Here is a 27,135-nt window from a genome sequence, read left to right on the forward strand (position 1 = left end):
ATTTACAAAGAAATGTATGGAGCGATGTTTAGTGTTGAGTTTATAATGTCACAGACTCCTATACGAATTCGTTAAAATATAATACTTCCCATCCGAATATGAGGAAAAACCTTTAAGCAGCGATTATTAGACCTTTAAGGGTTATTCCAGTAAAGTTTCAGCTGAATTAAAATGTGGATGATTCAGTTTCGTGCTAGTCCCCCTTTAAAAAAAATCGTTCATAGATTTCCATCATGACTGTTCTCTTATTAAACATAACACATGAACAACTTTAGCGGATGGCAAGTAAAGTGCTGCGAGTAGGCATGAAGTGAAATCTGTTTTTTCACAAGCTCAGACGTCAACGAGCGTCCCCGCTGATCCCCACTGAACATACGTACTGCATGCTCCGAAAATCTTGTCAAATGACAAGATTAGTGTCAATGCTCGCATCGCTTACAGCAAAATGTATTCTGCATTTGCTATTAATTTCTTATAACACCTGTCCATTTATTGTTATATTCAAAGTTTCCTTCGGGATCGATGGCGTGTGTTAGTGACAGCTATGACATATGGTAAGGAATACTCATCCCAGCTTAACTTACAAGTATAATTTTATATTATAATAACCTGAGCAATTTACTGCCGGTATCACCCTCCTGAGCCCTGTTGTACAAAGGGGGGATAGCACTATCCAATGGTTTAATATTATCCACTGGATGAATTTATTGGATATCGACTTATCCACTGGAGAAGGATTTATCCATTGGATAGCGCTATCCACCCTTCGTACAACCGGGCCCTGATATATAAGCACTAATGTGGGTGTTTCTTCCTCCTCATATTTTGCCCTTTTTTAGGAATGCCTGCAAAAATTTGTGGGGCAAAGAGTTAAAGGAACTCGTTGTTAAACGAAAAGGTATATAGTCTTGAAATATGAAATATACATCATTGATCATCCAATGATGCTGCTTTAAAATAACGACTTATTCACTGCTGTGATGGTAGGTATCCTAGTGGTGCGGCCTGACTCTGGTGACCCTCCAGAGGTCGTAGTGAAGGTTCTTGAGTCACTTGGTTCGGCGTTTGGTACAACAAAGAATTCAAAGGGCTTTCACATGTTGCCTCCTTATGTGAGGATAATCCAGGTGAGTCATTATGAATCTTATGAGCAAACAATTTAAATACGATTGCTTAGCCACTACATTTTGTGGAAAAAAACCATTATTAACTTGAGTTTGTGCAATACTTATGTCTCTGATATAGAAGATAAGTAAGACTAAATAAGTTACTTTTTTACGTTCTGCATCTTATTTGATATCTTGCATCTCATTAGATATTTGTATAAATGTATACTACAACCTTTTTGCAATCAAGTATATATATAATGGCTATCGAGAGTGAGAGGGAGAGTCTAAGTAATGTTTAATAAACGAGCAGGAGTGTTTTATCGGGTATAAAACACGAGGCGCAGCCGAGTGGTTTTAGACCCGATAAACCACGATCTGCGAGATTATTGAACGGCTTAGAAAACTTATGATGTTTGTTCTCATTGTGTACCGATTTTTTTACGAAATGAACCAAGTTTGATAGAGAAAATCCAAGTTAAAGTTTATGCAAATGAAGACGAATCTTTATCAGATATAAAATCACCTTCATGGTCATGATTTCTATTGTGTTTTCTTCATGAATTATTAATGAGTTTTCTAATGGATCTTTGCTATTTTTTGTTGTCAGGGTGATGGTATAAGTTATGAATCCTTAGGAAAAATACTTGAAAATGTGAAAAAACACAAATGGAGTACAGATAACGTTGCATTTGGTAGTGGGGGTAAGTAAAGTTTCTAGGTCCAATGACTCCCATGACAATAAAGAGCTCTTTTACCAAAATTACCAGTTTCCTGCAGTTTGGCTTTGATTAGCTAAGCAACAGCTTAAGTATAAGCCGAATTGAAAACATTAATAATTACAAAGAAATGTAAAGAGCCTGATATATATTAATGAGTTGCCGAGTTTTACAAGTCTCGCTCGCCTTCTTTTTTCCCTTAATCTGTAATCTTTAATCAGCTGTCTCCTAAAACAGTAGTGCACAATTTGAATCCGAAATGCTACCGGGGGGAGGGGGGATAGCTAGCTATATCTGGAGCTATTCCATTCTCGTACCCAGACCCTACTCATTAGGCTCTAGGAAACTCTACTGATCGACGGAAGCTAGAATTTTGTGACCAGATCACCAGAGCGCGTGCTAAGCTTGCTAGTTTTTGCTAGCGTTATATGATAAAAAATAGCATGACAGTATATATAATAATATTATTGTGAAAATAGATTAGAAGGACAGCAAATTGTTAATTTTTAATCGCTTTCTCTTTATATGGTAAGATCCGTTACTATAGTATTTATTAAAAATATCTCTCCTTAAGATATTGCTTTATGTTTTAAAGCGAGGACAGACGGTGCAACATTGCACGCAATATTGCACGCAACAAATTTGAATCGGGGTGACACACGATGCAACAAAATCACGCAACATGTACATCGCTTGTGTCAGCCTGATATGCTTAAAAATTTAGTCAGCTGTTATAAATTTAGTGCAAGCTTATTGGCTGGAAATTTCAAAATATTGCACGAAATGTTGCAGGCCTGTTCACACGATGAAAATTGTTGCGCGCAATGTTGCAAGAGTAGAGCGCAACTTCAGATGCAACTTCAGATTTGTTGCATGCAATGTTGCATTCAACAAGCTTCAGGGGTAGACACACGCTGCAACAGTCCTGTTGTGTGCAATGTTGCACCGTGTGTCCGTACCTTTAGGTCACCGTGTTTCCGGGCTTGAATTTGTTTTCTTAGCTTCTTCGCAAAAGATATTCCCAATTTAGTGCTGCAGTTTTAAATTTAAATTTTCTTTCGTCTATCTAAGAAGTGTAGGCCTTATGGAAATATTTTTGTTAAAAAATTTAGAATGTTTCATACATTTAGCCAATCAGTCAGCCAATCAGATCACTTAAATTATAGGGTTTCCATAGCCTAGGATTTTGCTAATGAGTGGGGTCTGGAATGGGAGCAAGTCTAAAGATGTTTGGGAGGTGCCTACACTTAAAAGGTATCAAACCCAAACTCTTAAAACTCCCGAATTGACTAGTTTTGATGTACTTTTTCATGTTATGGTGTTAATTCGAAAAACTTTTTCCCATTCCTCAACTCGTTTTTAAAGTGGGTATTTGATTACAGTCAATTCAAAAAACGTTGTCGTCGACCGGCTCAAGCCTACGCGACTGGACCGAAAGAAATATGGGTAAAAATCACTGAAGCGGTTTAAATATTCGTTCTGAATTAATTGTTCCCGCTAGTAATAAGATAATAATGGCAAGAAACAATCCATCAAATGCATGTCTTTGGGTTTGGGAAAGAAAAACAAGGTAGTTATGATTCAGTTCACAATTTCGAAAATATGAAGGCATTAAAAAAACGTCTCCTTAAACACTTCCCGCTCGCCTACGAACGTTCGTGCTGTAAACCAGGCATAACTAGTCAGATAAAATTATGCAGTCAACTCGGCTTCAATGATTACTACCCATAGTTCCTTTCGGTCTAGTCGCATAGGCTTGAGTTGCTCGACGACAACATTTTTTGAATTGACTGTATACATGTCAAAATGAAAGTCGAATTACCATATAACATAACATTCTACTTGAATCACTAGGCGCTCTTCTTCAAAGGTTGGACCGAGATACTCAGAAGTTTGCCTACAAATGTTCCTATGCTGTGATCAACGATAAAGGGGTAAACAATTAAACATGCTATACTTGTCATAATGTGCTGAGAAGTTTTTGGTCGGTTTGTATCAAATTTACTCTCTACTATGATCAAATCTCTGACTTGCTGGTTGTTGTTGTTGTTGTTGTTGTTTTGTTTTGTTTTGCCAGGATTGAAAGGCCTTTGATAGTGAAGTGAAATACCACTTTCCTTTTTCAAATATCTTTTTGTTCTTCAAAAAATATTGGAGCTTAACAAATTGCTGCCATTTTCCTGATGACGTCATATCCTCATTAGTTGACCAGCCTAGGATTATGATAACCTATATCGCAGCCCAATTTCAATAAAAAGTCAGTCAGTCATTTAGGAAGTTTAAGGCATTTTTAAGGCATATGCTATTAATTAATTTTAAACTTTAACTAGGTTTACAATAAACTGTTGAAGTAGTCAATGCGACTAGGAATAAAGGCATGCATGAGTGTCTCTGTACACTCCTTGCTAAGATATTTCCTGATTCGTCTGATATTATACAAACAATAGAACGCAGCAGGGCTTGTTTTCGTAATGTGCTCACTCATCGATAGATTGGAATCTAACCATAGTTTTTTTACGTAATATTAACTTAAACTTCTTCTCTTTTGATTTACGCAAATCGCTCGGTATCTTATTCCATAACCTAGCTCCAAATCTTGAAAATGAATTTTTTTGCACTTCAAGTTGAGATTTTTTAATATAGAAATTTCCTGATCATGAGAATCTTGTGTTATATGAGTGAACACTCGAAGCAAGGGTAAATTGATTTAGAATATCAAGAGGTGCAAGCTTATTTTCAATATCATGCATAAAGAGGGCGTCTCTGTAACAGCGTGCCACTCGATCTTGGCTCGAAAAATAGATTTCTTTTATATTCCTATCATCGAAAGTACTATCTATCCTCACTACAAAATTGCAGTTAGAATTGTTCTAAATTCTTTTTTCCACCCGCTATGCGAATTTTTGTCCATCGACCCCAAATCAATGAAAGACGCCGATTTTCGAGGTCGGCCGAGGGCTATTTTCAAAGTCTGTTTTCTCGGGTTTCTCTGCACATAAAAGCTAATTTTTCTATCCAGAACTTTAGTCTAGTGTAACTTCTGCATAAAAACAGTAATAGTTTTTTCTGAAAAATAATCCTAACTGATCGAGACTACTGAAAGCGTGACATGGAAAGCTAAGATTATGAGACCTCGAATATTGCATATTTCTCATTTGTGGCACCTAATCCAGCCCTAAAATATCATTCAACCTTGAGATAAGAAGCTCTTTTATAGATGTGTGCAATAAAATTTGCGGCACTTTGCGTTTCTACGAAATAAGCTAAGTTTCAAATTGTTTTATTTTCAGTTATTTCCTTGCGTGACACGACAGGCCGTTGGGTCTGTGATGGCTACTTCTTTGCTCATTATCCTCAATACCAATACCTAAAATATAATATGATGAATTAAAAACCTTAACTTTACAATATTTGTTCCATTATAAAAGATTTCAATGATCTACGGCTTCATTTAATAGTGTTTCAATAAGCTGTTTTGAAATTTCACCGCACAGTAATTGTTTTAATTTGCATATCTCGAGGTCGGGAGGTCAATCGCTATTTGTTTTTTTAATTGTAGTAAAGAAATTCTTGCTTTATCTCGAAACATACTAAAGAGATCCAAAACTGAGAACTGTTCTTGTTTGTAGAGCTGAATATTTCTAGTTTTTTTAGTTGAAGGTAACATATCATTCATATCATTGTAAGTAAAGGATGTACTTGCCCGCGTTAGTAGCGTTATTCACTGTGTTATTGATCAACTCTATACTTATATTAGTAGTACTTGGAATACTGAATCTATGTCTTTGTACTAAATACCAGTGAGTTAGACTAGGACGTCTAAATTGAAGACTCTTGCAAAAAGAAAAAAAGAAAAAAGAAAACAAAATAACAATGCATAATAATTTTTTTAAAATATACATCTTTTAAATATAATACAAATAACCATTATTACAAATAAAAATATATATCTAAGAGCGAAATTCAGTCAGAGAGAAATGAAACTATATACGATGGGCTCCGCCGACAACCAGACGAAGCTTCTTATATATCACTTGTTCAAGAGACACCTTCAACACTTAGCATGAGCTGGGCTCTAAAACCAAGAACCGGATCGAGCTGCTCGTTTTACAGAAAATGTGCGGTCGTATTTGACAGCAAAGTTTAACCTGGGTGAGAGGACTGGTAGAAAAGCAGACCCTGAACAAGTTGCCACGGAAATGCGGTGCGCGAGAAATGAGAACGATGAAAGGCGCTTTGAAAGAGAAGAATGGCTATCGAAGACCCAGATTGCAGGATTCTTTTCACGTCTTTCCACTTCGCGAAAAAAATCCACAGTACGAGATATTACCGTGACCAGTCCTCAGGAAAATGTACGATCTTTGGTAGAAGAGGAAGACATTCAGGATGTAATACCAGAGTCAGAACGTATGAATCTGTTCAAGGGCGGATCCAGGACGGGAGGGGGGGGGGGGCAAAGGGGGGCTGAAGCCCCCCCTTCAGCAGAAAAAAACGATGCTATTTTATATTGTTTTCTGTTGTGTTGACGGAAGAAACTCAATTACACTCCCCCCCCCCCCAACTCAATTAGCCCCCCCTTGCTGTTACAAGAAATTGATCATGAGCATAGCATATTGGCCTGCAACACCCCATTATGTCACGTTCGATCCTTGCGCCTACTATATCAAAGAAACAAGATCTCAGCCTTCAATGTTGCAATGCTGAAAAAAATACTTAATCACTTTGAAGTACAGTTTAGATCTAAAGGCCTTAAGGCAGAGCTCGTGCGTTTGGTTGGCGAGGTCATTAAGGAATGCAAGTGTTCTCCGCAGTAGAATCAGTAGTGCTAGCTAGCTATACCGCAAACCGGTTGGCTCAGCTAGTTGGTTGAGCATCGGGACTTTCGTGCGGGAGGTCGTGCCTCGAGTCCCAGCCGGACCAACACTCAGGGTCTTAAAATAACTGAGAAGAAAGTGCTGCCTCTGTAATTACATCTGCAAATGGCTTTCAAGTGGCTCGGATGACCACTTTAAATGGCGGTCTCGTCCCTTCACAATCATCATTACTAACCAACATCGGAGGGACGTAAAAGAACCATTGAGGACGTAAAGAAACCCTGGCAGTGACCACCCTCAGTGCCTACACTTCATACTAACCATCTCTCATGCTTGTAAATTGCACAAAAAGCAATCTGTCATTAACAACTCAATGTAAAGCGCCTTTGATTATATTCATATAGAAAAGGCGCTATATATAAATTCATAAGATCATTGTAAGCATTTAATCTTAGTTCAGTGAGTACGCGACAGGGGCGGCGGAAGCTGAACATTATCCATTGGAGGACTTGGAGGAGCACGTCAAAACAGCCTGTACTGATTGACTGTTTTAAAATCGCCTTGAAAATAATGTAGTTCCGAATTCATGTAGATAACCAAAGAATTTGCTTTTGTAATGAAGATGATGATGATGATGATGATAATGACAATGACAATGATAATGATAATAATGATTTATTAAATTATAATAAAAATAACATTAATGATATTTATATTAATAATGATAATAATAATAATAATAATAATAATAATAATCACAACAAAACAACAACAAAAGAAAAGGCCGTCCAATAAAAACATCAATAAGAACAACCTACCAAAGATTTCAGGAATATCAACCATCACAGATTTTGAAAGAATGCTTTAGACGCAACCATAATAGCTTGGCTTCAAAGCAGTTGAACTTAATCGAGTAGAGTGAGAGCTGAATGTTTCTCTAAGAGAAATGAGCAATACATTGATTCATTGACTGAATAATGATAATAATAATAATGGTTTATTTGAAGCATATATCTACAGAGTAGCCCTATGTCTTCAAAATTATTGGAGGAGCCAGTACCCGCAACCTCCACTTCCGAACCGCCGCCCCTGTATGATCATAATTTTCACAATCACTTGTTCTGTAGTTATGAATGACTTCATACGTTTGATTGCACCTGTTGCAAAAATCGCCATCTCAGCCGAAGAACAGTCAAGACTGCAAAGTATTTTTCGAAAAGATGATAGTATATGGAGTTCGAAAATATCGGAAGGACGAAATACCTTTTCACAATAGGAAATGATGGATAATTTATAAAGGAAATAAACGTTGAGAAGGTTAAATGACTAGTGACAAAGATATCAATGATATATTTACTACAACTTAAAAAAAACTAGAAATATTCAGCTCTACAAACAAGAACAGTTCTCAGTTTTGGATCTCTTTAGTATGTTTCGAGATAAAGCAAGAATTTCTTTACTACAATTAAAAAAACAAATAGCGATTGACCTCCCGACCTCGAGATATGCAAATTAAAACAATTACTGTGCGGTGAAATTTCAAAACAGCTTATTGAAACACTATTAAATGAAGCCGTAGATCATTGAAATCTTTTATAATGGAACAAATATTGTAAAGTTAAGGTTTTTAATTCATCATATTATATTTTAGGTATTGGTATTGAGGATAATGAGCAAAGAAGTAGCCATCACAGACCCAACGGCCTGTCGTGTCACGCAAGGAAATAACTGAAAATAAAACAATTTGAAACTTAGCTTATTTCGTAGAAAAGCAAAGTGCCGCAAATTTTATTGCACACATCTATAAAAGAGCTTCTTATCTCAAGGTTGAATGATATTTTAGGGCTGGATTAGGTGCCACAAATGAGAAATATGCAATATTCGAGGCCTCATAATCTTAGCTTTCCATGTCACGCTTTCAGTAGTCTCGATCAGTTAGGATTATTTTTCAGAAAAAACTATTACTGTTTTTATGCAGAAGTTACACTAGACTAAAGTTCTGGATAGAAAAATTAGCTTTTATGTGCAGAGAAACCCGAGAAAACAGACTTTGAAAATAGCCCTCGGCCGACCTCGAAAATCGGCGTCTTTCATTGATTTGGGGTCGATGGACAAAAATTCGCATAGCGGGTGGAAAAAAGAATTTAGAACAATTCTAACTGCAATTTTGTAGTGAGGATAGATAGTACTTTCGATGATAGGAATATAAAAGAAATCTATTTTTCGAGCCAAGATCGAGTGGCACGCTGTTACAGAGACGCCCTCTTAACTGGGCGACCGATTCATAGTAGAGGAAATTAGCACTCAGTCTAGGTACTTATTTTGTGCCCTATTCTTGCATTATATCTCATTAAAACACTCATGAATAATTCATAAGCTTATGGTCTAATTGGAGCCACCACACACGTCACGTGCATGAACCTTTATACCCGATAAAGTCCTTTTCATTAGTATTCAAGTGCTTTTATATAAAGACACATGTGTCTTTGTGTAAAGACACATGTGATCTTTATATAAAGACCACTCGAATTCTTTGAGAATGACTTCATCAGGGATGAAGTATGCTTCCAAGTTTAGATGAAGACATAGAGCTTCATCAAGGTCATAGTCAACCCTAAAGATCTTTGACTAACGTGCCTGTCTTTGCCTTGGCACGCAATATGCAACGTGTGGGAGCTTCTATTGAATCTGGTTGCGCATGCCCGTGACGTCAAATGACAGCCATTGAATTTATCACTCTTTTCATTGCTACGCGTCGATTGAAACAACAGTCGCGACAGGGAAATTGGGCAATACACTTCCGTCAATCAAAGAAATCGGTACTTTTATATTCTCTGATTGGCGGCAGTGTATTGCCTTATTTCCCTGTTACAACTGTTGTCTTGATCAGCGCGTAACAGTGAAAAGAGTGGTAAAAAGCTTGAATGGTCTACGAGTCAATAGGTCATGAGCACTAGAAGTTTAATTATTTGGGTATAAACCTACTAATCGGTGAAACAAATGGGTAGTCTTCCTTTCTTTCTTCAAATAAAGGTCGATGTGTATAAGCAGCCCATTACAGATTTGAGCAAGAAATCGAAGAAAGGCCTACTGTCCCTTGAGAAAGACGCAGAGGGGCATTACATCACAGTAGAAGAAGGGAAAGGAGACGCAAAAAAGGTAAGAAATGTGATAAAATGTAGAAAAATATAGTACAGTGCGTTGCAGTACAGTGCATTAATGATTTACTGTTGTATTACGTTCTTAGGATTTGTTGGTAACCGTGTTTGAAAATGGTCGACTTCTCAAAGAATACAGCTTTGAGGAAATACGACAGTGTGCTGAGTTACCCCTAGTCTTGTCTGCCAAGCAATCCAAGGTGAGTTAGTTACCTTATCCAAGGTGAGTTAGTTACCTTATACAAAGTGAGTTATTTACTTTATACAAGGTGAGTTATAGTTACCTTATCCAAGGTGAGTTAGTTACCTTATACAAGGTGAGTTAGTTACCTTATACTGTCTTATACTTTTAAAACCTTTGCCTCTTGCTAGAAAGAAACGACCGTCCCTTGACAAACGACCTAAACTTCAAAGGCTGTTATTTTTCAATTCTTCTTTACACATTCGTCGGTCCTTTTGTTTGTTTGTTTGTTTGCTCGTTTACCAAGTATCCAGGTTATTCATACACTAAAAGTTGCAGCTTAGAGAATAGTAGGCTCACCACATGAAAAATGTTTAAAATTTCATTTTCTCAGATGAACATGAAATTGTAAACTTTGTCAAACTACAAAACACTCAGTTCCCACCTGGTATTGATCTTGTTTGTTTGCTTGATTTTGATAGACGTAATTCAGACGACGTCGGCACCTTCAGCTGATCAATACATGATAACATGTTACATGGCACATTTTAAAACTAATTCACTTTAAATAAGCGACAAAAGCTATAAAGGAAATAATAGCGACGCACGTAGAATTAATGTTTGATGGTAGACTCGGTTTGAAACATAGAAATATTTGTTTTAGGATGTAAAAATATAACCCAATCAAAGAATATATCATGAGAATAAAAACATAGAGCAGAAACAAAGCCAAAGTTGTAAAGATGCACGCTTTCTAATGGCTAGTTTTAATTTTCTTGTAACCAGGACTGCATGACAAAACACAATACTTGTTAGCATTGATTAGCATATCTGCAGTACTCCAAAAAATATAAAGGCAAACTGAAGGAAAAAAGCCAAAGCTTGCATTTGGCGAAATATCTTAGCAAAATTGTTTACTTTGTGAAGAAAGCAACAAATTTGGCACAGATGGAGATTTTAATCAACTAATGAAATTCAGATCTAGAAATAAAGTTATCGCCAGCCACTGACAGGGTAGTGTGACTACGAGGCTAAAATACAAAATCCATGTTCACTTTGTGAAGAAAGCACCAAATTTGGCTCAAAACGGGAGTTTTGCCAGATCATCATTACAACGCAGGCTAAAAGCGTCTGACCTGAAAAACCTGAATAAACACATGATATTTGTATCGCCTTGTGTACATTTTAGTTACATTTTCGTATTGGTTTGTTGTTGTTCGTTATTTATTTCTGTTATACACCTAATTCAAAAAACGTTGTCATCGCCAAAGGCGATAGGTAATAGATGATAGGCGAAAAGCGATAGGATATATGTATATGTCATTCCAAGATCCAAGAATAGCTGGAATGACTTGTGTCTCTTCTTCTTCTTGTCGTCAAGAGTATGGACCTTCGTGCTGAGATTGATTCGATGTCTTTGTATTCAAGGAAGCCATTTCCATTCGGAATGACCTATCGCCTTTGGCGACGACAACGTTTTTTTGAATTAGGTGTATATAGTAAACCATTTGTAGACGTTATCGACAAACTGGTGCTCACAGGCATACCATTAAAAATATAGCCAATCAGAATGCAGGATATCGTTACTCCCATCAGGCATTGTTGCCTAGTTGTATACTTATTGGAGTGGGATAAAATAGTCATATAAATTACTTCCTTGTGGCATGAAATATTCCAATTGTCACCTGGTAGACAAGAGAGATTACAATCTATTTTAACATACTTTAGCTATAACGCGCGCTCTGATTGGTTGGAAATCTATGAACTATTTCCCCATGGGCTGCACGGTTCATCTTTTCTTGATTCTAACTATATTATAAATCAATTAGACAACGGAAAGTCGCTCGCCCATTGCGTAATAGACGCACTCGAGAAAATATAAAGAACTACGCCTCGTGACACTCTTGACGCTTGTTAATCGTTCTTTATATTTTCTCTCGTGCGTCTATAACGCCATGGGCGCGCGACTTTCTGTTGTCTAATTGATAAATATCGCTTTCTCATGGTATGAAGTATTCTATTTGTTACTTGTACCCATTTTATGGTATGTCACTCAAAATCACTGCATGACTTGCATGTATACATGATCAATACTTGTTATTTTAATGATGAAAACTTTTAGCAAATCCATGAAAAAGGAATGAATTCTTTGCGAAGATAAATGAAAACTGACTCTTAACTGATATTGCTTATCACGAAAAAGCATAATTATCTGTGGACTTTCTAGCCATGTTTTCTTCGTATCGTCTTTCTTTCAGGGCTTCTTCATTTTCGGCTACTAGTTCTTCAGATAACGTAAGTTTTGGTACCTCTGACAAAGAAAAGAATAAAAATGGTTTAATTTACAGATGGAGAGAGTTAAAAATGATAAATTTGCAGACAATGAACAAATTGTTGGGCTATCCTAATATTTTTCTTGGTATAACCGGCTTGGTTTAGTCCTCGACCAATCGTTAAATTCCATTTTTTTTTTTTTTTTTTGAACTGCACCCTTAGCTTGTTACATCAGATTATACATTATAATTAAAAGGTCAATAATTTACATGACCCAACAATCTAAGCTTGCTTTGGGCTGTTCCTTCACTCTCAACAAGTATTGCAATACAATACAATACAATACATTATAATATTTATTTCAGTAATCTTCGTTTTAGTCTTTGAAAAGATCCGGTTTGATTTACAGTCTATTTTAACACAACTGACACGCGTTTAAGCCAGGATTGCTGTGTTATATAATTCTATATATATGTATACGTCTAATTGCTAGAACTTCATATAAAATTAAAATAATGAATCGGAATAAGTTATTATTTTTAAGCAAAAGTAGTGTAATTATTTCACTGTTCTGACTGACATTTTTAATATTGACTTGTTGGTATTACACCTATTTCAATAAACGTTGTCATAGCCAAAGGCGATAGGACAGAAAGACTGACATTGAATCATTCTCAACAATAAGGTCCATGTTCTTGATGAGAATAATAATAAGAAACACAAGTCGTTTCAGCTATTCTTGGATCTTGGGAATATATAGTAGGTATAGGTATAAATAGGTATATAGTATAGGTATATATAGGTATATAGGTACTATAGGTATACACTTGTTTCAATAAAGTTAGTCGCCAAAAAACCTAGAAAGCTGAGATCACTGAGGATCATGGGAAGCATTTAATATCAAACAAGTAAAGCTTTTGATACAATTTGCAGCTTGAGGATGCTCAGAAGAGGTGAGACTGTAACTGGTAAAAGATCTAAAATCCATCAACAGTTATCAAAGCGGTTGAAACATGTAAAATGTAACTACCCATAATCCTTGTTGGTCTCAGCTTTGTAGCTTTTCAGGTGACTAACTATTGAAATAAATGTATACTATTTCTATCAAGGTTTGAAATCTAGATATATTTTTTCCAATTAATTTCTATTTGATATTTTATTATTTATTATTTTCATATGATAAGGTTGTTGCAATTAGGCGTATATGATAAATAAATGAATGAATGAATAAATAAATAGATAAATAAAAATATAGTATTGATTTAGGGACTGTACAATAATTATCAGGAGGGGGGCTGAAAAACCAGAGGGGGGGGGGGGGGGCATCACATAAAATTGATGCTAAGATAGGGGGGCTCAAAGTAAGATCACTCATTTGACGGAGGGGGGTCCTTAAGTTTTATTCGAAATGTATATAAAACCACACGGATACATTTCATCTAGTGTGACCAGTCTGAGTGACGAAGTCGACCGACAACTTCCAAGTGTGCAAATCATGCAGATGTTTGCTTCTGGTAGGTTAGCCTCATCCAACGTGAATGAAATGCAGGAGGTGTGCCGGAATTTGATGGTTGATGAAACCACTCTCAAATGCTTTGTGCAACATCTTGAGAGTCTTGAATTGAAAGCTCAAAAAAGAAAAGCTGAACGAAACACCCTTCCAAACATTAACTGGAAAGATGAAAACGAATTCCAAGCTCTGACAGCAAAACAACTAAAGATCTACCTCAAGCAGAACAATCTAAACGTATTAACAGGAAATAAAGCTGCGCTAGTAGCACGTGTCCTTAATTTTGCTCTTGCTGAAACACCAAGGGATGAAAGAATTAATTCCAGTGATAGTAGTACAGAATTCCTGTCTAGTGATTTCGAATACGACTCTCATTCTTCTGAAAACAGCGCTGATGTGGAATCAGATGACTGAAATGGACGGTTTTGTTGAACATTCTTAAGAAGTACTATTTGTTGCAGACAAGGACATCGAACAAGTAAGCACAGGCTTGCAATAGCATGACAACAGGTATTCACATAAAGACATTTCTAATTGAAGGATGGTAATCATTGGGGGGGGGGGTCAACGTTATTTTTAACATAACAGAGGGGTGGGGGGGGGTAAGAACTAAAAATTTTGTTTCTAAGGGGGGTACTGCCTAACCTTTTGCTTGATATATCTCGTTTTTCAGCCTCCCCCTCCTGATAATTATTTCACAGTCCCTTACCTTTTTGCATTAAAGAACTCGTTGCTATAGCATCTGTATCATAGTCAATTGCTCTTCCTATGCTTCCCATAGCCTGCCTGACTTCGTTCCCTAAAGTTTTTCAAAATTGTCTTCATGATTATGTTTTGTGCATATATGTAGCAGGACCCAACACCTCATTGAGGCAGTCTTCTTCATGTTGCCATGCTTATCGGGTACGTTGGTTTGTAAAGGCCAAGAATCCCTCGTTACAATCGTAAGGCTAATGTCTAGATATTGATCTACTAACGTATTCATCAGGTTTAATTGTAGATATAATTCATTGTAATTGAGCTAACTGCTTCCTGTAGCCCACTGTACCCTAGTTCAGCGGTCTTCACTTCAAATAGATCCTTTCCATAACAGCTTGTTTAATGACAAGATGATGTACGGAACAATATGACATACTTACCCAAAGTGTTTTGAGCTATTAGATTGGATGACCCATATGAATGAGTGGGATCGTCAAAATTGTAACCATAAAAACCTGCAAAACACAATATTTTTAAAGAAATGAAGCAGCCTGAAAAAAGGAACACACACAAAGTCTTTAGAACACCCGACAAGCACCGATGTCTCAATAGGACATTTGCATGATGGCGTCATTGACCTCTACTACCAGACTCCCTTGCACACTTTCTTTTTTTCAGTTAATTAGCACCAGTTGTCTTACTGTTCTCATGAGGGAATGCAAATTTAAATAAGAAAGAAAATTCGCGAAGCATCTTGGAAGTGGGAATCAAAGGACGCCACCATGCGAATGTCTTATTATTTGCACGATAATGTTTTTATATACCTTGAGTGGGTTTTTGAAAGTCTTTGTTTTCATCATCACCATCATCAGGATTAACAGACGAGTCTAGTTCAACATTTAAACATGGATGAATTTGGAACAACAATGAATGAATATGATGACAAAGAAGGTAGCATTTCATCACCTAGCTAACCTAGCTCCTCCGCCTATTAGTGCGATGGTGATCAGTTTTCTTTCAGTGACTTTTCGTCTCCTCCTTTAGACTAGTTGTATTTTCTATTAACGGTATGCTAGACTCGAGCGACCTTTTTACCATTGCTTTAAAGATTTTCAAATATCTGCCCTTTGTTTTTGCAAGAAAACTCTCTTCAAAATAGACTTCTTAAATAAAGATAATTTGAATTACTGCATCAGAATGCAGAGTTAATAATAGAATATCTTGGGTATTTTAATACCCAATATATTAATTAAAAGTATATAAAGAGATATTAGAGATATTAATAAAGCTGTATATGTGTTAGAATACATAGAATACTTTATACATACCGGACTCCAGACATTCTTCCCTGACAACTAGTTCGTGGTTCTTGTTCTTGTGGAGAATAATTTTGTATGGTCTATAAATGCACAGATTATAAAGACTTACCCTTGCCAATGTAGGTGGATTGTCCCAACTACGTTAAGTTACTACAACCTCCCCCCGCACTCACCACACCTTCCCCCCATACCTTCCCCACACCTTCCCTCCACACCCTCCACACACCTCCCCCAAAACCAATATTATAACCAGTACTCACGAGGCCGAAGACTTGACGACTTCATCCGTTGTGCCACTTGGTATCCCATACTTATCGTACATAATTTTTCCATCTTCATACATCTTGTAAGGATCATCATCTTCTAATTCTCTGTTTTGGTTGTCAAGGCCTGACCTGGTCGGTGGAAAGTTGGACTCCACTCGGTGATACTTTGGGAATTTTGAATCACCACATTTGAGCTTTGCCACTAATTTTTGATAGACATTTTCAGTTTTAGAAAAAAATTATCAATATAATCGTTCAGAAAGATTTTAAAAGAACATATTACGAAGGCGATACCTGGTTTTCCTTTGTGATAAACGTGGTGATCATGAAACGATTTACCGTGCCTTCCCTCTAGAAGAGGAAAATGCAGTTGGAAATTATCATATGTAGTTTTATGATAGTTTGAATGGAAACAAACAAACATTAGAGTGATTTTCATATGATCGTGAAAGAATAGGCAAACTAATAGTTAGTAGTAGACTCTAAACCAATGATTTTCTTTTGTTCTTTATCAACTATTACAAACTAAATGGTCTATTTTCTTTCACGGTCATATGAAAATCATTCTAATAAATAACAGTACTTAAAACCATATTTTAAAGATTTCCTCGAGAGTAATATACCCTCAGACCTTCCCCAGGTTTGGTTTAGTCCCAACCCAACCCCCCATCTGAGATTCCTGTATCGTCCCTGTCGTCCCTACCTTTTGCCTCAGTTAACTATTGAGTTTTCACTTACTTAATCGTACAATTTTCTTTTTTCCATGTCTGTCTACATATTGATACAAATTGCCGCTGATATGCTTAATTATTCCAGAATTTAGCTTTTTAGGGGTGTCTGTAAAAATAATGAAAAATGGCATGTTAAATTCATGCGGTATTGTATGGTATTCATCTCGTATTCTTGTATTCTTTGTACGCGACTTGATATTCCATGCAGGCATAGAATTTATGGCCCATTTATATTCATGCGTTACCTATTTTTACTGTGTATCCTCCATTGCTTAGCTTCTCCACATGATATTCTGGCATGTGTTCATAGTCATCGTTTGCTGGAGAGCAAATCATGAGAAAATTAACTATATGCTCTTGGTGCAAAACATCGTCGTAAAGTCCCGCGTTAAAGTCAAATATCAACAAATGGTTAGATGAAAATACAAAGCAGATTACACAAGACCATAAAACAGGCGGATTTAGTATTTAAACGCATTTCAATCTGCAGCTCAGCCTTTCTTTTGGTGTGTTTTCCAGCTACCATGGGGTTTTACCAAGAGAGTACTCATACTCTTTTGGATTTACTTATATCAACAAGAACAAGAATCGGTCTCGAAATGAAAGGCCGGAAACAATAGAGGCACCCCTCCCTCCTGTTCATGATAAAACACAATAATAGTCTGGACTAATCATTTGGTCAGGTTGATGTGGGTAATATTTATACCCATTGGCTCTGAGGTCTCGCTCGGGTTCTATTCAGATCAGTGCAGATTCAATCGGCACGCGAGTAGAGTTTGTTATGCCTCCCCCCTTTCGGGGTTAAATGTACCAAGTACCGATTGGTATTTTCATTTTATTTTATTTTTATTTTATTGATTTTGTCACCAAGTAAAATTCACACATTACGCCTAAACGACTAATTACAAACAGTACAGCGGACAGAAAAAAAGAAAAAGAAGAAGAAGAAGACGAAAAGACGAGCATGTGACAGGAGGCGGTAACAGGACAGAGTCCCAATTGACAACCGCCCCCTTATACAGCTATTTCAAAAAAAGTCGGTCGGAGATCTGAAATCTGAGAGTGGGCACTACGTGTTTTCTCGTCAAAAAATCTAAATACGTTAGTGCAGGTCATCGTTCAAAGTAGGTATATTTATATTGAATAAATATAAAAACACGCGCGCGTGCTGTGTGGAGTCATAAAGCACGCGGGGATTGGCAGAACACGAGAGAAGTGTTAGGAGGAGTATGACGCGTAGTGGAGTGCTTCTCGACACTTCTCGAGTGTTCAGCCAATTCCCAAGTGCTTTATAACTCCACACAGCACTGCAAGCAAGTTTTTTATTTCTTTTATAAAATGCAAAGGGCGCGTGCGTGCTGTGTGCTCTCATAAAGCACGCGCTCCCAACCAATCAAAAATGCGAGATTTATAACAGTTATTTTATAATATGATTTGTTGCGAACTACTAATAGACCATTTCACAGATCCCGCGGCTCAACCTCAGCTTCTTCAGTTTGTAATAGATTCTTTAGAAATTGCCTACAATCTGTGAAATTTTGAAGTGTTTCAATTGTTCGTTGATGTGTAAATTCCTTTCATTACTGCGGACTGTAGTCAAATTCTAAAGAATAATTACACGCTGGCGAGGCTGAGGTTGAATAAAAGGGATCCGTGAAATGGCTTATTAAATCACCAAACCGTTTAAGCAGCTTACAATCCACAATTCATTTCGGTCTCAGATTACAGATCTCCAAAACGACATTGTTTTTGAAATAGGTGTATACGGCTATTTCGAAAAACGTTAGTCTGAGTTATAAAATATATGGGCTACCAGAGACTAAATGGAATTTTTGCGCTTCATTGTTTTGCTAAATGAATATTAATCGAAGCACAGAATATGTGGACCTAATGGTTTATTCCCAGCGAGGTCGGAAATTAATTTTTCCGAATTTATTTCCAAGGGTCTTTCGCCCGGAATGACCTCGTTCCCAAGCACTATAACTTATCTATAATTCTATATCATTAATCGAAGTATTATGATCATCCGGGTGGATGTAGTCCTGAAGAGTGTTTGGTGTGACTGACGTTTCGACAACCTGAGCGGAAGTCATCTCCAGAGTCAAGTGAAGAATAAAATTGTTAACTAGGTGTATGTTGTTACATATACATTTATTCACGTAGTTTTATAGGCAGGATGTTGTTTTATTATAGAATATGACAACGATAAGACAGGTCATGCAGATTACATATAATGGTTCATTATACTAACCTTGCTTCAGAGAATGTGATTCCTTAGTCTCCTTACTGAGTTTCTTTTCGTTGTTAACTGTAAAATAGAGTTCTCTAAAAACTTAGCAATGCGTTCACTGCAACTTCATCTTGCATAACCTTTTCTGATTATATAACCATGATATAACTCATGCATTTTTGCGTGTTAGTAATGAGGTACATTATATAGAGTCAAAAAAAAGTTGAAGATGAGAAACCCCCTATGAAAAAAAGGTATCTAACTAATATATGTGTGTGTGTGTGTGTGTGTGTGTGTGTGTGTGTGTGTGTGTGTGTGTGTGTGCGTGTGTGTTTGTGTGTGTGTGTGTTGGGATAAGGATTTGAAATAAGAATGCAAAAGGACAGACGTAGAAGTATTTTATACAGGCTTCCTAACCTTCACATTTAGCCACATGACATTCAACGGTTTTAATGGGGCTTCCAAGTCTTGTGCAGTCTTTTCCTCCAAACTGCGGCGGGGGTTGTGTACAGGTTCTGTGTTTGTAGCGCAATCCTCTGCCACAGGTGGCACTGCATTCACTAAAGTCAGAAAATGGAGTGTAGCCACCATTGACTACAAACATATCAAAGACAAACTGTCAGTTCAAATCTCTAGATGTTTGTTAGTTACAGAGTGATGCTGTTCGTTTCGGCAGGTAGCCAGGCATGCAGGCAATAGATAAGTCATTATGACAAGAAAGTATAAGTAAAAGAGCACATCTCCCATACAAAGGTCTCTGTACCCATGAAAAGTATTTGAAAATCTATTTTTAGCTCCGTGCGCAGCCTGAAATATTTTTAGCATACGATTACTGATTGTTCAGATCGTAGTGACTTCAATGCGAGCGATAAATGTTTTAAAAATCACATGTCAATATATTAGACGATGTTGAAATAACTTTCTACTTAGACGAATAAAACGGAAGTCATCTTCAGAGTCTAGTGAGTAAACGAAAGACAGTCTATGGTATTTATACCTCTGGTGTGGTCGTAATGTGAATGGTAAGAAGTCGGTATTGATATGTAAAGATGCGTCAGTGTTGTCGCAAGTTTTTTACAGTCAGTTGTTTGTTTCACTTATTCGTAGATACTAAATAGAGTTCACTGATATATGTTTTTTCTGAATAGATACTAAATAGGGCTCACTTATCTTAAAAGTAAACGTCCTTTCCAACCCGCAACGGTCTCTCTGGTTTGAATCAGCTATACGCTCTGAGTATTCACCGCTGCACTATCCGTGCCAAGCAGCGCCGGCGTCGCTTCGTTAGCGATTATTATGAGTAATACCATGGCAATGAGGGATATTATTGATTAAATGTCCCCGAAGCCGAGGGATGTTTAGTGGAAGGCCCGAGGCCGTAGGCCGAGGGATTTTTACTAAACCTCCCTCGGCTTCGGGGACATTTAATCACTAATATCCCGAAATTGCCATGGTATTAGTTTGTAATACCATGATTTCCGAGGAAATTAAAGAAAACAAATCGAACTTGAATACTAATAAGTTGCTATCAAACTGTCTAATCCATCTATCTGATTTATCGTCTCATGGGAGATATAAAACTTTGTACCTTATGTTTTTGTTTTATCCGTGTAAACATTGGCAAAATATTTGGCAAATTGGTAGCATACTAAGGCCTACTTAATTCTAGCCTACTAAATCAAAATTCATTGTATAAAGAACTTTGACTGAATGATTACTCTTGGAAGCACAAGTAAGAGAGTGTTTGGTTAGCAAAATGCTAATTAAAACTTAAAATGTTTTCTTAAAACTACTTCAATGACATAATAATTTGTTTAAGAACTCTCATTGGAATGGCTTTTTGTCAACACAGAAAACATATCAATCAAGGAATAAATTTTTGCTTTACTACAACTTGACCAGAATGGCGGAAGGTCGTTTTAGCTTTTTAAAAACGCTGATGTCGAGAGTGTTAGAGAAACTACAGTTCCAGAGAACACTAAAAGACACACTGCATGGAGTACTAAAACTAAACATTTATTATTACAATCAGTTCTAAATAAGACGTGTGAAAAATCAATAAAGTGGTTGAATAAACGTTATCAATAAAGTGGTTGAATAAACGTTAACTTTTTGCTTTTTGTTTCAAAATGGCTTTGCGCATGCGTGAAGGCTGCCCTTGCACCGAGAAAATTAACATTTGTGTAAAACATTAGATTGTAACAAGTTGGTAATTTTAGTCCATTATAACGCATGCGCAAAGTTTTTCCTAGCGTGTAGAATCCGACTCTAAGACCAATTTCTCTATCCCACATTGAATAAAGCCTGTTGCAGGGTGGTATGCATGCTCATTAAAAATGCATCAGATTTCGAACCGGGTCAATTTAGACTCGGTGTCCCGATGATTACGTTACATGAGGGACAACCTCTCATGAATAACATGAGGGATATTTAGTTTCTTACTTACTAATCGTCCCTCATCCATATGAATGAGGGATAATTAGTTTCTGAATTTCCTTCATGTCATTCATGAGGGAGGGATGTTGGTGATTAAACGTTCATCCAAAAACAATGGATCCCGAGGTGATCATGGTATTACTTTCTTTAATGACTTAATCAAATTTACCTACGTCATAGTAATGATGAAAAGGTAAATTATGCACCGTGAAAAGATGTAAGTTTTTTTTCATCTTTTCACGGTGTATAATTTACCTTTTCATCATTACTGTTTCATTAGAAACACCGACGCAGCTCACACTAGTTTTTAGCTAGTTATATCTTTTTATTACCTACGTCATCACGAATTGCTAAACCGTAAATTCTCATTATAATCAAATAAAAGCGTTGGTCCGGCTTAGACCTGAACCACGACCTACAGCACGACAGACCGAAGCTTGTAAGAGTATTTATACATGTCTATCAACGACATTAGACACCACAGAGAAACCACATAGGAAAACAAAGGTGCGCGCGTAAAAAATGGACATTATCAATTTTTCTGAGTTCCACTTTTATCTAAATTGGGCTCCCTGCGTGCAAACGTGCAAACTGTTCACGTGCGTTTCCCCTTCAAGCATTTAAATATTTAAAAAAAGTCAATTGAGCCGCCGACTCGTAACCAATCTTCTTCGGCCAATCGACACGGACAGACAGAAGGACAGTGACCAAGGGAAATAAAGGGACCGCTCGCAGTCTAGTCTATGCAATAAAGCACTGGCGATCTCTTTAGTATCCATGACCACGAATCGTACAATAAAAACAGTTCAGGCTACGCGCGGAGATAAAAATAGATTTTCAAATAATTATCATAAGGCAAGGAGATGTGCTCTCTTACTCCATATTCTCTTGGTTATCGATATTGTATGTAGTTCTAAATTCTAGAGAAAAGGATTTTCTGAAATAAGGTTACTGTTAACCTTTGCGTCGCATTAAATACTATTCTGTACTGTTATACACGATTTTAAAGCTGAATAAATAGAGAATATATCTGTGAAGATATTTTATGAAAACATATTATTTGTAACGCGCGAGAAAGACCTACATTGAAATCGGGTGTGTGTGTTTGAGAGAATAGTCACGCAAAACTGAGTGCAAAAAGGTTTTGGTCAATGTAGATGCCGCGAACCTTGACTTGATGTTTGAAATTTTGTTAAAAAATATCGGGTGAAATATGCTGACTGATATGCACTATAAAGTTTTGTAATATATCATTATTATTCATTAATTATCAATCATATATACTTGGACATTCGTGTGTATTGCAGGCTCTTCGTTGAAGTACTTGTCTATTGTTGACTTTGATCATGCGCAGTCGGATGCCGCCTCCACACGACTTGTCGCACGGACTAAAACCCGTTGTAACAATTGGATCTATTGAAAGAAATTGGGAACTCAAGTTATGTAATTAAAATCAGTTATGCCGGGTTTACCATTTTATAAAAAACTACCATGATTTTTACTTTCTGCACTAGTCTCTAGACATTAGATGAGCCCCTTAATTCATTCCTATCTGATTAACTATGATTATCCATATAATTACTGATCGGTAATTTTTTTGGACAGCATGCGCATTAACCAAATATTTGCTCACCGCAAAGCCCACATGATTTCCTGCAATAACGCTTCATCAGCTCGTTAAAAGTCAGGCAATACCTTTTCTGTGCCCATACCTCACAAACGTTGGGCAGCGAATTCTGGCAAGTTTCTGAAAAATCTAAGGAGAGTTTGTTTCATCAACACGTGGATAAATTTTTAACATTGAAATAAGGAATATTTTGAATCCTCACAGAAGTGCCTCTGACAAGTAGTGTTAGTTCTATAGTGGATGTATGTGTGACGAGCATTGAATCACATCAAGTGATCCTCACAGAAGTACCTCTGACAAGTAGTGGTAGTTCTATAGTGGATGTATGTGTGGCGAGCATTGAATCAAATCAAGTGATCCTCACAGAAGTGCCTCTGACAAGTAGTGGTAGTTCTATAGTGGATGTATGTGTGGCGAGTATTGAACCAGATGAAGTGATCCCCACAGAAGTGCCTCTGACAAGTAGTGGTAGTTCTATAGTGGATGTATGTGTGGCGAGCATTAAATCACATCAAGTGATCCTCACAGAAGTGCCTCTGACAAGTAGTGGTAGTTCTATAGTGGATGTATGTGTGGCGAGCATTGAATCACATCAAGTGATCCTCACAGAAGTGCCTCTGACAAGTAGTGATGGTTGTAAAATATTATTAACTTTAGGATAAATAAATCTATAGCTAAGCGAACCCTGATCCATTTAACATTTTCCTCGTGACCCATTGAATGTAACATTTTGGTTAATCATCTCATTTCCACGTAATTCTAGTCGGCATAACATATTAGACATTACTTACAAACCACTGGTCTTCCGTTTGTGGCAAGCGTTCCATTTAGCCTTTGCTGGGGATTATATCGATGAAAGGGTTTAGTTGCGTTTGGCTTCAGTTTGTTGCTATCATTGTTTAGCAAAGAAGTGCTGTGTAAAGGATGATTATCCTGGTGGTCAGTTCTTGCAACTGATGTGTTTACTATGTGCACACTCTCACCCAGACTGCCGAAAAGTTGTTTAGTGTTTTCTATTTTCGTTTGTAAACGTTTGATTTGGTTTTGGTTATTGATTATCTGATTGTTGTTGTCTGCTTTTGGCTCGCCATTTGATCCCATCATCCTGCTCTGTCGTTTATCTTTAGCTCCCTCGGGTATCGCAAGGGATGCCCGGGCTATAATGTCGTAGTGCTCATTGACAAGCTTTGGACTGCCTTTCACAACATTTGAACTTGCTTTGTCATTTTTTGTAAATTTGTATGAGCTTACAGTCTTCAGTTCTTTTTTACTAAATTGAGTGGGTTTATTAGTCTTCTGTACTTGTGTGCTATGGACGAAACGGCCTGGTAGAACATGACTTTTAGACGCAGATTCTTCAGTCTTGATGACAACATCCTGATCTACTGTTTGTGTATCAGGTTCAGTACTGGTACTGTCCACATCATTGTCCTGTATTACTACGTCAGCAGTTTTTGTCTCGTCAGTAAATGCCTTTTTGTTATCTTGCTCATACAAAGATGAAGCTAAATCATTTACTTTTCTTTCTATGTCTTTTTCCATGACATCTAATGATCTTCCATTCTGTTGGGGGCGAGACGCGTTAAATGCTGCAAAGGAATTAATTCAATATAGACATCAGACATCAGACATCCACCTATCACAGAGACTGAATTGTGTTGTAATAAGTGTTATCTAGTCATTTGGGTTCCCTGTGGCCCCTGCAGTATATGGTGGGTCACCCCTCAGTCTTTTGGGAGCCATTGTGAAAATCTCATGGTTGGACTGTTAGGGACTTATTTTAAAACTTATTTTCACTCTTGTCAAAGAGCTTTAGATAATAAAAGACAATTATTTCAAATTGGTATAGAGTCAGTGGGTTTTTTAATACATCTATCACAAAGACTGAATTGGTATGGAGATGAAACTTTCAATGTCTCTTGACTGTACCTTGTTCTACTTCGTGTATGATATCTTGCTCTTTTTTGGCCACATTTCCAGATTCTACAGTATTTGGATCAGTTACATTATCAGAGAAAATGTATGAAAGTCCTAGGATATGCATGATATATTCCGGCATGGGAAGCAAATCATTGCTACACCCTTTCTTAGTTTGATGTCATGTAATATACACGTCTCATACACGTCTTATACACATGTATTATTTACCGGCAAGCAGGTCCGTTTTCAAGACGGGGGGTACAGTCTTTTCCTATCCGAACCGATTCAAGGACGGTAAATAACTCTATATTTTCCCCTTTACGTTTTACACGGTTTTACACGAAGCTTGTTAGATATGCTTAAGACCTCTTAAGCGTATTATGCAAAGTACTGCCGAATTTGATACTGATAGATTATAGTTATTTTGGAATCCTCCTTTTTGTCACCAAATTCTTATATATAATATATATAATATATATATAATATATGTTAGCATAAACCACTAGCATACAATCACGAATCCTGCAATCTGATTGGCTATTGATTGACTCAGAAAACCCGACCTCGTAGTCTAATTGTTAAAGAGATGAGGCGGTAAGCTTCATTTTTTACGCGATTTGAAGTTGTGAAAGGCCCATTGGCCCTCTTCTTCAGTCGTTTCATACGAGGCTCGTAATTTACCTATTACGCATGTTCTTAATTAATATCTGATCCTAAGTCACTCAAATCATACGTTTCATGCCCTTTATGGAAGAAATGGAGAATGATTAAAATATCCAAGCGCGTCATCCTACTGCCCACTAAGTGCGGTTACCTGCCGTTGCCACGGTTACAGAAGCCGTGTTTGGTTCATCTTTCTCGCCACTTTTCATGACAACTGGAACGTCAATGAACATATAACGATAAATGTATATATTATAATCAACCAAACGAAACTGAGCCAATTTCTTTAAGAACCAACGCTTCATCCCATCTTCATTCTTATGTGGACCAAAATGTTAAGGTATATTTCAAGGTAAAACAAATGTTGCATACCTTCGTTAATGCTGGTTTGAAATGCAGGAGCGGTTTTAGCATTTTTGTCGTTAACTGGGAATCAGAAAAAAAGGAATATGTCAGTTGTACTTATCAACGTGTCTGTGATGTTATTCTCGAACTGCCTTTGAAACGATGAGAAGCTGCCATATGAATCCATAGGGTCAACACAAAGACAAATAAGATACCTTATCATCATCATGAACAGTGTCAGTCATCATTGGTTTATTCATTCTTCGTCCGTAGCCAGACCGAAATGATTACATAGGCAAACTACCGCGGAAGGCGGGGACAACTCTAGGAGGGTTCGGGTAGGGCTCTCATAGTTATTCAATACACCTACCATATTCTTCGTTATGTTCCATATCACTCGAATCATCGTCAGACTGGTCTTCTGCGGAAGTCAAGGGAAATGATTGAACTAATTTGGCAATTCAACAATGTGAAAGTATAAAGAGAGTTCGCATTGCTCTATAAGCAGAATTATCTAGCAATATAGACAGCAAACGTTCCCCAAGAAGCATTTCGATCCAGGCTAGCACAGCTCGAGTTTTCGTATGGTAATTGATAAATAAATAGAAAACCCCTGTGTGCGTGCTGTGTGCACGCGGAGCACTTCTCGACGCTTTTATAAAATACATATTATAATAACCCTTTTTTGGGAATAGGAATGACTGAGAGTGCGCGTGCGTGCTGTGTGCTCTCATAAAGCACGCGCTCTCAACCAATCAGAACGCGATATTTATGACAGTTATTATATAATAATTAATACTGTGCCATCGTATTTCTTCTAGTTTTTGTTTTCTTTTTGACATCTTTTTGCCAGCTTCTTAACAAGGTTTAAATTATTCTGTGCTCTTTTCAGATACCGCTAACAAATCAACAGAGGGTTTGCACCATCACAAGACGGCAGCCATGTTAGATGGCAGGAACAATACAATCGTTTTACGTAAGAAACAATTCAATTCCCAAGATGAAATGGATTTCATTGTTCTTCTATCTAACCACAGGCAGCCCAAGCTGTATTATGGGCTTTGGCACGGGATGGTACAAATCCTCAATAGGTTTGGGACAGGACTCAGTTGTACACCGATGTAATGAAACATACAC

At 37.1% G+C, this 27,135-nt stretch overlaps 2 protein-coding genes across 3 annotated transcripts in view; one reads left to right on the forward strand and one right to left on the reverse strand.

Annotated features, from left to right (window-relative positions):
- LOC116308254 (nicotinamide phosphoribosyltransferase) overlaps positions 1 to 11,149 on the forward strand; it is a 25,207-nt gene extending 14,058 nt beyond the window's left edge. The window contains exons 11-18 of the mRNA XM_089025369.1: positions 508 to 554; positions 840 to 898; positions 988 to 1,127; positions 1,717 to 1,810; positions 3,680 to 3,759; positions 9,673 to 9,798; positions 9,887 to 9,997; positions 10,461 to 11,149. Of these exons, the coding sequence (XP_088881495.1) occupies positions 508 to 554; positions 840 to 898; positions 988 to 1,127; positions 1,717 to 1,810; positions 3,680 to 3,759; positions 9,673 to 9,798; positions 9,887 to 9,997; positions 10,461 to 10,466 (663 nt within the window). The 3' untranslated portion in view covers positions 10,467 to 11,149. The remainder of the gene's footprint in view (positions 1 to 507; positions 555 to 839; positions 899 to 987; positions 1,128 to 1,716; positions 1,811 to 3,679; positions 3,760 to 9,672; positions 9,799 to 9,886; positions 9,998 to 10,460) is intronic.
- LOC116302026 (uncharacterized) overlaps positions 10,725 to 27,135 on the reverse strand; it is a 19,497-nt gene continuing 3,086 nt past the window's right edge. The window contains exons 5-22 of one of the 2 annotated variants that reach the window (XM_031711211.1): positions 26,369 to 26,419; positions 26,026 to 26,079; positions 25,805 to 25,867; positions 25,000 to 25,053; positions 23,862 to 24,659; positions 23,077 to 23,199; positions 22,728 to 22,856; positions 19,425 to 19,601; positions 19,029 to 19,085; positions 17,023 to 17,097; positions 16,785 to 16,883; positions 16,341 to 16,397; positions 16,041 to 16,248; positions 15,790 to 15,860; positions 15,286 to 15,348; positions 14,902 to 14,976; positions 14,472 to 14,561; positions 10,725 to 12,289 (exon numbers count right to left, since the gene is read on the reverse strand). In XM_031711211.1, the coding sequence (XP_031567071.1) occupies positions 12,171 to 12,289; positions 14,472 to 14,561; positions 14,902 to 14,976; positions 15,286 to 15,348; positions 15,790 to 15,860; positions 16,041 to 16,248; positions 16,341 to 16,397; positions 16,785 to 16,883; positions 17,023 to 17,097; positions 19,029 to 19,085; positions 19,425 to 19,601; positions 22,728 to 22,856; positions 23,077 to 23,199; positions 23,862 to 24,659; positions 25,000 to 25,053; positions 25,805 to 25,867; positions 26,026 to 26,079; positions 26,369 to 26,419 (2,363 nt within the window). In that variant the 3' untranslated portion in view covers positions 10,725 to 12,170. The remainder of the gene's footprint in view (positions 12,290 to 14,471; positions 14,562 to 14,901; positions 14,977 to 15,285; positions 15,349 to 15,789; positions 15,861 to 16,040; positions 16,249 to 16,340; positions 16,398 to 16,784; positions 16,884 to 17,022; positions 17,098 to 19,028; positions 19,086 to 19,424; positions 19,602 to 22,727; positions 22,857 to 23,076; positions 23,200 to 23,861; positions 24,660 to 24,999; positions 25,054 to 25,804; positions 25,868 to 26,025; positions 26,080 to 26,368; positions 26,420 to 27,135) is intronic. The other variant, XM_031711212.1, reaches the window with a different exon arrangement.

Source organism: Actinia tenebrosa, unplaced genomic scaffold (assembly GCF_029948245.1).
Source record: "Actinia tenebrosa isolate PJP-AT-01 unplaced genomic scaffold, QUT_ActTen_1.0 utg1515__unscaffolded, whole genome shotgun sequence".
In the NCBI taxonomy this organism is placed as follows: Eukaryota; Metazoa; Cnidaria; class Anthozoa; order Actiniaria; family Actiniidae; genus Actinia; species Actinia tenebrosa.